Raw genomic sequence first — 13,186 nt, 5'->3', positions numbered from 1 at the left:
GAAGCCTCCAGGGTCCTTGATCACAAGAGGAACATTTTCTTACAAAGCAATCATCAACACAGAGAGGCAGACTATGGCCATTTCTACACCTGCCTTTTTTCTCCAGGATCATCCCGGGATCATCCCTGTGCATCCAAATGCCACACAGGGGATTCCGGGAGCAGGCAGGGATGATCCCTCCATTTTCCTGGGAGAACCTTTAGGTGTAGAAAGGGCCTATGTCTCATGCTAGGGTTTAACATCTGTGCTATGATGTCTGCCAGTCCTCCTCTGTAAAACCTTCTTGTTGGGCAGATGGTACAAAAGGAGACCACTTACTTTGTTTCATTGGAGCAGGAAGTGAGAATACTAAGCAATAGTGAGTTACATAAGAACTTAAGAGCCCTGCTGCATCAGTTTAAAGGCCTATCTAGTGCAGCATAGGCACCAGAGAGCTTCAGCTATTGGGCGGTATAAAAATGTAATAAATAAATAAATAAATAATTCTGACAGTGGCTAACTCGATGCCTCTGGAAAGCCTAAAACCAGGGTGTGAAGGCAATAACCTTCTCCTGCTATTGTTTTTCAGTGACTGGTATACATAGGCATGCAGTCTCTGAACCTGGAGGTAGCATTTAGCTATCATGATTAGTAGCTATAGATAACCTTATCATCTCTGATGTCCTTATTCTCCTCCCAAAATCTGCAGAAACTTATCCATACACTAACAATTACATTCAGAAGTTACAGGCTGTAAGTCAAGCAAAAGCTGAACAGCTTGAGTGAACATGCTGTTATTATTTTAGAAGGAGCAAAGCTTTGGAGATGTTACATGATCCTTCATCAATACTATGAGCTGGGCTAAATCATGATATGGTACCTTGCAGTTCTGAATTTTATAAAAGTACTAGCTCTGTTCAGGCATTATTAAAAGTAATTAAACCAACACAGAATTGCCCCCAGGAGCGCCTCCCACAAGTGTCCAGATATGCAGCACAAACGCCTGCAAAAAGGAAGCCTCTGTGTGTACATGTTTCCTCCATGGCAAGAATTTGGCAAAACAACTGGTCGCTATGCACATTCATGTCCACTACAGCACCCTGCCAATCTCCAGCTGTTGATCTGGTTTCAACAGAAGTTCATAGCTTTGCTGGGGCTGCAGTTGCAGCTGTGGATGCTTCGATACAAGCCTTCTTCGGGTTATTACTGAGAAGCAAGCCTGCTCTGTCTGCTGAATGGTGACGATTACATTTTAAGCAGGGAAGTGCAGTGTACTATAATTTGCTCTTGTTACTAAATTACTTCACCGTGCTTGGATTTATGCAGCTGTCAGCAAATGCCATTTGAATATCCCTAATCACTTGCGGCTGCTGATGCTACTGCCAAAGAAGCAGAAGACTGCAGCCACCTGATCTCACAGAGCCCTCTGGGCTTTTTCCCTCATTATGCTGCTCAGGACAGACACCCTCCAGCAGTGTATAGCAGGGAGTTTTCCGGTGTCTGACAGGAGGAAAACATTGCTTCCACCCCAGCCCACCCCCTTTGTTATTGTTTTTGTGTCCACCACAAGCACCCTGCCAATCTCCAGGCGTTCATCTGGTTTCCCCAGAAGTCCACTGCTTTGCTTGGGCTGCAATTGCAGCAGTGGCCACTTCGATAAAAGCCGTCTCCAACTTATCACTCTTGTTCTTGCACTTTTCATTTCTTGCACATTTTTAAATTTCTCTTTTGAACATCCTCAGGTTCTCGCTTTCATTGGCCCTCCCTGGTTGCACCTGCTGATGTCCAGAGAGTCACCCGCTTACTACGTCTCTCCCCCACCACCACAACACACACACACCTACATACCTCAAACTTCTCCCAAATCCTGTAAAACCCATATTAGGGAACCCTTTTGACAACCGCAGCTCAATGGAAAGATACTTGACCAGAGCTTGGCAAGATAGATCGAGTGTGATGGCCAAAGCATATGGGAAGCAAAGACCTACAAGCGACTACTGAGAAGGGACTCGCATCCCTTGGTTCAAATTAGCCTTTACTCTGAAATTCTGTTTCTCGCCCCCCCCCCCCGGAAGAATCACATTGGGCTGATGTTGCTCCATCCGTTTTAGGATCAGCTCTCTTGGGATCACCTCATATACCCTCTTCTCGTACCGACAACCCCCTCCCCCGGTTCCAGTTAATTCAGCTGCTCTTCCCAAACCCCTCTCCACTTCTGCTCTGTTGAACTCGGCTGTTCCACTCTCTCTCACACACACACATGCGCGCGCGCGTTTTCTCCCTCACACCCTACATTTCTCCCTGCATTGGCACGCAGGCAGGGCTCCTCCGCGCCACAACCTTCCCCCCCCCGGTCTCTGCGCTTCTCAATTCAAACCAAAGGAGGAGGGGGGGGGCCGGGGCTGCTACCGCACCGTCTCCTGGCGTGATGGTCTCGATTTCCACACCCATGGCCGCGATGCCCCAGCCGTGGCCCGTTTTCTCTCCGGGTCTGCTCCCTCCGAGCAGCAGGGCTCCGCTTGCCTCAGTCCCGGCTCAGCAGGACCCTCCAGCGAGCGCATAGCCCCCTTTATCAGCTGACGGACAAGCGCCCTCCGAGCTGTCCATCAGGGCGCCCCGCCAATGGAAAAGGTGGGAGGGGGGCTCCCGGCTCCGCCATCCAATCCCCCCCCTCCCCGGTTCAGTCGGACAGGAAAGGCGGGGCTCCTGCAGGAGGAGGCACAGGAGCTCCCCGGCTTCGCTACGTTAGGATTTGCTTGGCGGCGGCGGCAGCGACAACCTGGAGTAAGAGGGAGGCGGAGAGCGGCAGAAATCACAGCTGGGCGCTTGCTGGCTGAATGAAATCCAGTTGCCTTGTGGGAAGCGGCGGCGGCGGCTCATTTCGCAGCGCGGTGCCCAGTTTTCCAAACATGCGCGTGGAGCCGATGCAGGACCAGATTTTTGTTGGTGGCGGTTTGGGACCGCGATTACATTACTTCGCTCCGCTGCGTTCACAATTGATGCCCAGTGACTCAAGCCCTCAGCGCTAATGCTATCCCGTTTCTCACACAGCTCAGCTTTGAGGCAGGTCATACGGAACTGGCACGTATCCGCTTCTGCCCCCCACCCCCACCCCAAGGAGCTGTGCGTCTTGCAGCGATCCTGCCAGTGGCCACAGAAAATAAAAGCAAAACGGACCCCGTAGCTATTAGCACTGGTATTCTGGACAGGAATACAAGAACACAAGAAGAGCCACGCTAGGTTAGACCAAGAGTCCATCTTAGACCAGCATTTTGTTCACACAGGGGCAGGATCTACACTACTGCTTTAAAATGGTTTATAACATTCGTGACAACTGCTGGGCCCCAGGACACACTCCAGATACAGTTTTCAAAGTGTTGCACCCTGCTTGGTGTAGATCTGGCCAGGGTTTCATCAGATGAGCGTTTTATTGCACGCTCGTTGCTGGGCTCTCACAGATTTTCGCAAGTCCCTCTCATGACGACGTCTGCGTCCCATGCACCTCCTGTCCCTTCTAGCCTTCTTTGTACAATAAAAAAACACCCCGGTAAGTCCGACTTATTTTTTCAGATGGAACTTTCAGCTACCTCCTGCTATGTGCAGGAAAAGCAGCATGATCAAAACGGCCCACTGAATGGGCCACTTGCATGTTGTTTACTGCCTCTTTTGAAAGAGGAAGTAATGAGGGACAAATGCGCGGGCAGAGAAGCGACAGTAAGGAAACGCAATTTCCTCCTGTGTGATGACACCTACAGTGGCCAACTGCAGGACATGAGTGCAAAAGCACCCTCCCGCCCATGTTCCCCAGCAACTGATGTATTTAGGCATACTGCCTCTGATGCTGGAGGTAGGATTGAGCCATCAGAACTAGTAATGGATATCCATCTCCAGGAATCTGTCTAATCCCCCTTTAATCCATCCAAATTGGTAGCCATCACTAAGAGCATCATCAGATGGGTGGATTTTCGTGTTTCCCTACCATCCCTATGGCTTCCTGCTGCTGTCCCAAAAGAGCAACGATTTCTTTGCACAGGGAGAGAAAGAGGAAGCAGCAACGACCACGTGGCCCATTCAGGGGCCATTTATAGCACGCCGCTTTTCCTGCACATAAGACAGATTAAAAGGGATCTATTTTGCCACAGAAAAACAAGTGGAAGGAGCAGGAGGCACATGGGAGGCAGCTGGACAACCATCTGTCAAGTATGCTTTAGGGTGGATTCCTGCATTGAGCAGAGGGTTGGACTTGATGGCCTTATAGACACCTTCCAACTTTACTTTTCTATGATTCTATGATTCTAAGTGGGCAGTAGCGAGTGTGCGATAAACCACTCGCCTGATGACGCTCTACAACTTGTGGAAGTGAATTCCATAGTTTAACTATGTGCTGTGTGAAGAAGTACTTCCTTTTATCTGTCCTGAATTTCCCACCACTCAGCTTAATGGGATGACCCCAGGTTCTAGTATTATGAAAACAGGGAGAAAAATGTCTTGCTATCCACTTTCTCCACGTCAGGCATAATTCTGAACACCTCTATCATGTCTCCCCTCACTTGTTATTTGTCTAAGCAATCCCAGCTGTCGTATCATTTCCTCATAGGGCAGTTGCTCCAGGCCCTTGATCATTTTAGTTGCCCTTTTCTGCACTCTTTCCAAGAGGCTGCGTTGATGGTGCCAGGTTGCCCCTACTTTTAGAAAACTCCGCACTTTTGTTGCTGTAGGGTAGCTTTGGGTAATCCCGATGCAGGAGGCAGCGCAGGCTTTTCATCAGGCCCGCCCCCTGCTCCTTGCCCAATTTCCTGCAACCAATTGCAGGTTGCCTTCTGCCCAGGAACACCCTGGCACAATGCTGGAGTGAGGACAGACGGTGGAAGAGCTGTAGTCAACTCACTCCAGCAGGAAAAGTTGGGGTAAGTCCTCAACTTTTCCAGCGTGCAGCTTCGTGGGAAAGCCCTGTAGTGGCTGTGAGGTGTTTGCTGCATTGTATAACTAATGCAGCGCCACCGCACACTCACTGTATAGACAGCCCCCAACTCTACAATGTCCTTTTTTAGGTCCAGTGACCAAAACTGTACGCAGTATTCTAAGTGTGGCCGCACCATAGATTTGTATAAAAGCCTTAAATTACAATTCTTATGTTATGGGTAAGATTTGTACAAATCTTATTTTGCTCTTAAATCAAACATTTAGAAATTTAGAATGGCTTTTTTTTTTAAGGAAATGTACAGAGGCACATCACTTATAGCAATACCAGCCTTCATGTCATTCCTAAACATTAAACATGATAATATCTGTAGATAGCAAGTGATTGGGAAAGCATCACCTGTTGAATTTCTGCCTTCCTTATCTACAATTCGTGCTGTGTAATTGCCCAACACTTTTCTTCCCATTGAATAAATAGGGATTACATATATTATCTCAAACTTTAAACTACATGACGTATTTTCACCAGATCAGTTCAATGTTCACCATGAGAATATTTCATTTTTTAAAAATAAGTTCACCCTCCAAAAAGATAACTTATTTAAGTTAAGCAAACTCTGGCTGGAAACAAAATACCCTCATTCCTCCAATCAAAATGCTTAAACTGCAGTAATAGAGAATTCTCTATTCCATTATAGAAACTCTCCTTTTGTTAGACATATTGTAGTTTTCTTGGGGTCTGCACCCAGAAATGCTAAGTGGGTAAGACACTTTAAGAGAACATGCAAAGAAGCCAATTTCACAAACTGAATTGGACATCTCACTGTGGAAGAAGAGAACACAGAAAGCTTACACACAGGGCATGGCTAGACAAGGGGGGTGGAGGGGGATGATCTTGCGATATGATGATCGCGAGATCCTCCCCCTCAGTCTACACATGGCGCACGACATCCCGGGAGGAAGAGGATGACATGTCCGCCATTTTGTTTTTGTTTTTTTATCGGAGAAGAGCGCACGAGCACTCGATTGCAAAATTAAGTGGGTTTTTTTTTTAAAAAAAAAATCGGGATTAAAGGGTATGCCAATATCCCGAGGAAAGGGAGTATCATCCCTCCCTGCTCCCGGGATCCCCTGGGATATCGGCAGGTCTAGACATGCCCACAGGCTCTTGGAAGTGTTGGCTTTCCCAAATGCAGAGTAGACTGATATGTGAGCACTTTCAGACAAGCTATTTCCCCCTTTCCCTTGCATCCTGAGATATTCCACTTGATCTTAGGCAAAAGAGAACTGAACCATCTGCCTGACTCAATGTCTGAATCAGCATAGAACCACTGAGTCATTTTATTGGTGCATTTAAAATATTAATTGATTTCTGTTGTACAGTCATGCTTTCCCAAATGAAGAAAACTGGCAGTTTTTTCTAGTTGGTTTGGATTTGTTCCAATATGTCTAGTCTATGACACATCACCACCCAAGGATAAAAATGTTCAGAAAAGAATTTGGACATGAGGAACCTCCGAAGTATTGTGTTGCAATATGTGACCTTCTGCAGAGGGACCCTGTTTTGATCCCATATGCTGTACACACACAAAAATAGAGGGTGGGGGAGGGGGCAACCTGAATGAATTTTTTGCTTTCAAGCGTGAATGCATTTGGTTTGCTTGGTACTCCGTTGAGCTTGCATTTATTATATCCAAAACTTTTTTGTCCGTTTTTTACTTGAGAAGGCTGTATGTCTGTGAAATAAGACAGAGATCCAGGCTCAGTGGTGAAAGCCACTGTAATAGCCAGGGCCAGCCTTAGAGCTGGGCAGTCGCCCAGAGTGCTAAGCTGAAGGGGGTGCCAAGCTAAGGTAACTACAAAGCTGCAGGGCTGCTGAGAAGCGATTGGGGTAATTCAGAGTTGCCATCAGCCAATGGCCTAGGTCTTCTTGTTTGCTCCGTATAAAAGAGGTAGACCTGTTGCTCTCCTATTTCACTCTCTTTATTCCTTCAGAGATGACCAATTAACAACTACTATTGTTGCCATCTTTTGATTTCACCATTACTGGTTCTGCTGGATGTGGATGAGGAAAGGTTCAGCACAGAATCTGGGTGCTTCTCCACATGGGGCTTTTATCCTGCAATTAAGACTGGTTACTCACAGAAGTTTGTGGGTCTTCTATATGACATTGTCACCCTCCAGTGCCTCTCTTGTCCTTTCTTACCTTTTCCATGGCTTTATATGTAATAGGAATAATGAGCTATTTTATAAATGGCGATTTGAACCTCTGTTATGATGGAGTTGCACAATAACCACAGTGTCATCTAGTGACTATGTAATTAAACATAATAGAACTTGGAGATAAAAGAAATCCCTGGGGGAAAACGGGAAGTGCACATAAAGGGCCAATCTTAATTCTGTAAAGAATCCGGAAGCAAAGCCCCAGTAAAGTTGTGGGATAAAAAGCCTGGTCTGGAGAAGTCATAATAGATCAGCAGTGGTCCTTAAGATCCAAGTAGCACTCCCTGTAGAGAATGTTTAAGGCTCCTCTACCAATAGGCAGAGAAAGCCACAGGGAATAAAAAAACTCCCACACAAACACACATATATGCACACATCACATAGAGTGAAGGAGCAGTGCTGGCTATCTTTTACCTCAATATTTTATCTCTGTAACCATGGTCTTTCATGACTGGCAGCCAAGTGTATGAGTGATTTGTACTGGGACTATAACACTGCTTTTTTCTCTTTAAGGGTACAATCTATGCTCACAGAGAAATGCAGGACTTTGTCCCTTCTAAACATGTACAAGATTGTGCCCTAATTCTATTTTTTAAAACAACAAACACAACAACTTATAAAACCAACAGATGCTTGGCACCATCTTAAAAGAGCATTCTCTCTTCTTGCTCACACAGATGGGGGTGCCTCTTCTAATGTGGTGCCTGCTCGAACATGGAGAGTCACCTTCTCTACCAACAAGGAGAGTCTACTTCTTTCTTCGGAATGATTGTTTTCCATCATAAGCAAATGTACAGATACTCAATTGAGTAATTGGCTAAAATTCATACTGTGCATTGACTACAATTTCTTTAATCAGCAGGCAGCCCTTCTTTCTGCTGAGTTGACCACTCTGGGCAGTATGAAAGGTCTACATGTAGTGATTAATCAATGATGACTTATTTACACATGAGAGACAAAGAGCTCCTTCACACCTATTTTTTACCTCTGTTTCATAAGCACAGCAAGCTTTCCTCCCTTTCATGACCATCGCTATGCTGGTGAACTCCTTTTTCACTTGTTTGCTCTTCCGCCGCTATTGCACCCGCCCCACAGATGCACAAGCTCAACCAGTTTTGCACATTTGATGTGCATGGGCTTATCTCTCCATAAATGGAATTGAGCGAGTGATATTTGTTCTGTTTCTGATCCTGTAAATCCTTGGTTGCTGCTATAGAAGGCTTTTCTTGTACAATCACTCTGCCTCATTCATCAAATTCTACAGAGGTTCAGGCATAATCATCTTCCTTTGGAACCTCCCTGTGTTTCCACACTGCTTCTCCCTCTTTTCTTACTGCAGAAAATCCATTAAGGAAGAAAAGACAGAATAGCTGCACAGCCATTAGTAAGAAGAACCTATTTAGCTCACTTTACAAGCTAATGCTGCAATCCTAAACATGATCATCAAGATATAATCCAATGTGTTAGGTTATTTTTACTTTATATGTGCATAATAATGATGATGATGATTTGGTTTGTTGATTGTTGCTATAAATTTGTATGAATTCACATATATGATACTGCATTTTTGGATCATAATTATGTTCATGAGTCAGTATCCAATAGGAGCATACTACTAACATAAATCACATTGAACTAACATTAGGGACTTCTAGCACAATGCCAATAGAGTTAGCTGGCAATTCTCTAGCAAACCCAACACACCAGCTAACACTATTGGTGTTGAGCTAGAGGTCCCTAACACTAGCACAATGTTATTTACATTAGTGCTAGTGTCCAATTGGATACTACCCCTAAAGACGGTAGTGCACGCGCTGGTAACTTCAAGACTCAACTTCTGCAATGTGCTCTACATAGGGCTACCTTTGTGCCTAGTACGGAAACTTCAACTAGTTCAAAATATGGCAGCCAGGCTGGTCACCGGTACACCTAGGGGTGACCACATTACACCAGTTTTAAAATCTCTTCACTGGCTGCCAATTAGTTTCCGGGCAAAGTATAAAGTGTTGGTTATCACCTTTAAAGCCCTACATGGTTTGGGTCCAAGCTACTTGCAGGATCACCTTCTCCCGTACAATCCGCCCCGCACACTTAAGTCCTCTGGGAAGAATGTACTCCAGCCAACAAAAACAAGGCTGATAACTATTACCCAGAGGACCTTTTCTTCTACCACTCCCAGTTTGTGGAATGGCTTGCTGGGAGAGATTCATCAACTTAACAGTCTTCCGGAATTTAAGAAAGCTATAAAGACTGATCTCTTCTGGCAGGCCTACCCAGTTGAATTTTAAATTTGCCTTTTAATAATGTGCTGCTTTTAATAATGTATTAGTTTTAAATGTTTTAATTAGTTATATGATGTTTGCATTTGTGTTGTACCCCGCCTCGATCCAGAGGGAGAGGTGGGTTGTTGTTGTTGTTGTTGTTATTATTATTATTGTGGTGTTTTGGTAAATAAAATTTACACTTTTTTACAAAAAAACCACACCCAACAACCATGTATTTGCAGGGGGTAGAAGGGGGCTGGAAGTCCTTCTCTATATTTTAGTAAAATTTTGGAAGTAGCAATAGTTTTAAACTGGAAATCACAATAATGTTTATGGGATGTGAGCCAGGCCACTTACTTTTTTTGTAAACTGCAGGAAAACAGATCCCCCCGCCCTTTCTTTCAAGTCATTAGTATGTGCCACAAATAGCTAAAAGAGGTCTCTGCGGGTGGGCAAGCTATTTAATTTTTTTGTGAGTGGTTACGTTTGCAGACTCACGTGCAAGTCCACTTTAATTAGTTGCGGAATTATCCCTGTGTAATTGGGGCCCAATCTACAAGGGTGGTTTAGTATTGAGCAAGAGCATATCAGGGTCATTCAGGACACCTGACGTGTGCAGCTTCCCTCTCAAAAAGGTGCATTTTTGTAAAGTCCTTTTAGTGTGTCTTTTTTCCTGAAATGCGGCTCCTGCATAGTTCCACTGCAGTGTGCCCCATTCCCCGAATTAAATCCTGCATACTGGGCATGCCTAGGGGTGTGTCTGTTACCTGGCTGTGACCTGGTCAAGGGGTGGGGCCATCCACACACACACCCTTTGGCAGTAGCCACTTTGAACACTGGCTTCTTTTCCTACTTAGCACTATTACGTACTAGCGCTATTTTGCTGTTTGCCTTTCCTGTTTATTTTTACGTTGCACTTTTTCTCAGGCGGGTAAGAAATACTACTACTACTATTATTATTATTACTATTACTATTATTATTTTATAATATAACTATAGTAAGGAGGCTTCAATATTGCTGATTCACAGTCCTGTAATACCACAATTATGCAATGTCGCATTAGCATGATAGTCATAATGGAGTGGTACTGGGATAGTAGTTCCTGTGGGGAGCAGGCTTTCAATATTGCTAATTCACCGTCCTGGTGGATTTGAGGGGAGAAGTGTGGGATAAACTATAGGATGTAATTCATCTTGTCTATTAAATTTCCCTGAGCAAGGGAGCATAGAAAGGGGCAGGGATCAAGCCTCCGTCATTCACTGAGCAGCACCTACGGGGTTGATTACGTACAGTTCTACTTGCTGAACTCCACCCACCCAACCCCAAATTAGGGTGGTTTCAAGTGCTGTTTTACCCATGAAAGCAGGTTTTTCGGCTCCGTATATTCCACTTTTCTTGCTTTGCGGCCCGCTGACGGGCCGAAGTCATTTCATGAAAATCCCGATAGAGCCAGTGAACACTTCTGAAATCATTTCCATGTAGACTGGGCAGAGGAGAAGCACCACCTGGTGGCTGCTTTTTCCTTTGTAAAATTATGTAAACCTTAGATCAAAGATGCAGAGTTTGGTTGTTATACAAGCCATAATATCATGTCGCGTAGGGAGAGCATTTCTTTGGGAATTTCATTTACTCTGTTCTGTAGGTGAGAAATGACTTCTTCCTCTACCAAACAGAAATCTCCAAAGCCTTATACTGCAATCCTATACATGTTATTATTATTATTATTATTATTTATTTATTTATTTATTTATTTATATAGCACCATCAATGTACATGTCAACTTAGAATTAAGACAAACTGAGTTCAATAGGATTTAGAGAGTCATCACACAGGGGGGGAATTGTGTTTCCCTACCATTGCTTCTCTGCCCCCACTTTTGTCCCTCATTACTTCCTCATTCTTCCCAGAGAGGAAAGAGGAAGTAAACAAAGACGACGTGGCCTATTCAGAGGCTGGTTTTATCATGTAGTTTTTCCTGCACACAGCAGGAGATCATGGTACATTGTGATGTTGTTGTTTTAAAGCCAGTTTAAAAGAGGTCTATTTTGCGACGGAAAAATGAGTGGAAGGAGCAGGAGGTGGACATTGTTGTCTAAAGGACACACACATACACTTGCAAGTGGGCAGTAACATGCATGCAATAAAACTCTGGTCTGATGAACCTCTTACTCCCAGGAAAATTGTACAGGATTGCAGCCTTATTGTGCTTTTCCTGCAAGGATATCATATTAGTAAAAACAGCTATCTGTTGTAAACCTTTGTCATTGTTTTAATGGCTGTTTTAATTTGTATTGCTGATGCTGCTTTTTAGGGTTCTTTCAGACGAGGCTTTTTTGTGCAATCGCCCTGTCTCATTCATGGAATGTTACATGGAATCTACACATTGACCGGATGATTGTGGGGATGAAAGAACTCATTGTTGCTCAAGATCACCCACTTAGCAGAGTGATCCCTAGTCTTGTCCCAACTCTTGGGGGTGCTCCCCTTCTAATTCACCCCTTCCCTAAGTCTGCAGGACCCTGGCTTTAGGTTTTGCCACCAAGACAGATTCTGCCACCAAGTTCCCTAGGATTAGGGTGACCATATTTTGGAAACCAAAAAGGTGGACAACATGGTCGGCCCCCAAGGGACGGCCTTGGTCACATGTCTGATTTTACAGCACACATTTAAGACAAATCTGTTCTACATAACATCTTAATGTTAAAATCACTGAAATAAAGAGCAAGTGAGAGATTCAATGTATCTGAAATTAACTTTACTCACTCCTACTTTTGTAGGTTTTGCTGTACTTTGAAGCTTTTGCTATACTCTGTGTGTTACATTCTTCCCTTCCCTCAAATATCTTTTCTGACTGTATCTTCACTCATTGCAAGCTGCTGTTGTTGTTAACAGGGTTTGGTACTGGCTGGCTGGATAGCCGGCTTTTTTTAATTTCAATTTTTTAAAAAAGCTTTAAAAAGCTTCCCACCATGAATTCCATCTTTTTTCTTTCCTTAAAAAAACCATTAAGAAGGAGAAAATGAACACACCTTTTGATTGGTAGCTCTAGGAAACCTCTGTCTTGAAGTACCTTTCTGGTCTCCTGCTACATGAATTGGCTTTTATTGAATGTAATATTTTAAAGTGTTTTTGTTTTATTAATATTTATTTTTAACCACTTTGCAAATTTTGCTTCAAATGTTAAAAGTGGGATACCTGGGGAAACACAAATACATACAATAAAACAGCAAAGTTGCTGTTTTATTTCACATGTGACATAAGCCCCTTCCTCTGCCTTCTTTTGCTCAATGGCTGTAATGTCAAAGAATGCTAGTAATAAATGCTCTTGAAGGATCAGTTGGAGCTAGCGTTAAGGGAGGCTAAAAGTCAGTTTGGTGGTGGTGGAAACTCCACATAGATCCCATGGAAAGAAAAGGTTTTTTTGGTTTTTTTAGTGGGGATGGCTTGGAAGGTAGAGCAGCTGAGGTCTAGGATGTAGAAGAGAAGGAGGACCAATAAAGCAGGAAGAACTTCAGGGGAGTAGATCATGGACAAATGATAAATTTCATTCTTTTGAGTTGGTTTCGAAATGATTTTAGTTCACATTAACACCCTACTCTTCCTCACAGAAGTATGACAATGCATTGAAAAACCTCTCAACCCATATGTTTAAACATATATTAAAACCCATATGTTTTAATATGTTAATAAACAATTTAACATATTGTTAAATATTAATGTTTTAATATTTAACAATATGTTTTAATAATATTGTGAACATCTGTTATTTTCTCAGTCTAAGGATTTGTTTCAAATGCTA

The 13,186-nt window shown here is 43.7% G+C and overlaps 1 protein-coding gene across 1 annotated transcript in view; it reads right to left on the bottom strand.

Moving 5' to 3' along the window:
• Positions 1-2,531, bottom strand: part of FKBP1B (FKBP prolyl isomerase 1B) — a 33,406-nt gene extending 30,875 nt beyond the window's left edge. Inside the window, exon 1 of the mRNA XM_063125278.1 lies at positions 2,394-2,531. Coding sequence (XP_062981348.1) covers positions 2,394-2,430 — 37 coding nt within the window. The 5' untranslated portion in view covers positions 2,431-2,531. The remainder of the gene's footprint in view (positions 1-2,393) is intronic.
• Positions 2,532-13,186: the final 10,655 nt, after the last annotated feature.

The sequence above is a fragment of the Elgaria multicarinata genome, chromosome 4 (genome assembly GCF_023053635.1).
Source record: "Elgaria multicarinata webbii isolate HBS135686 ecotype San Diego chromosome 4, rElgMul1.1.pri, whole genome shotgun sequence".
NCBI classification, from domain to species: domain Eukaryota; kingdom Metazoa; phylum Chordata; class Lepidosauria; order Squamata; family Anguidae; genus Elgaria; species Elgaria multicarinata.
Note: the sequence above shows the minus strand (reverse complement) of the source record. Positions and strands in the feature narration are given on the sequence as shown.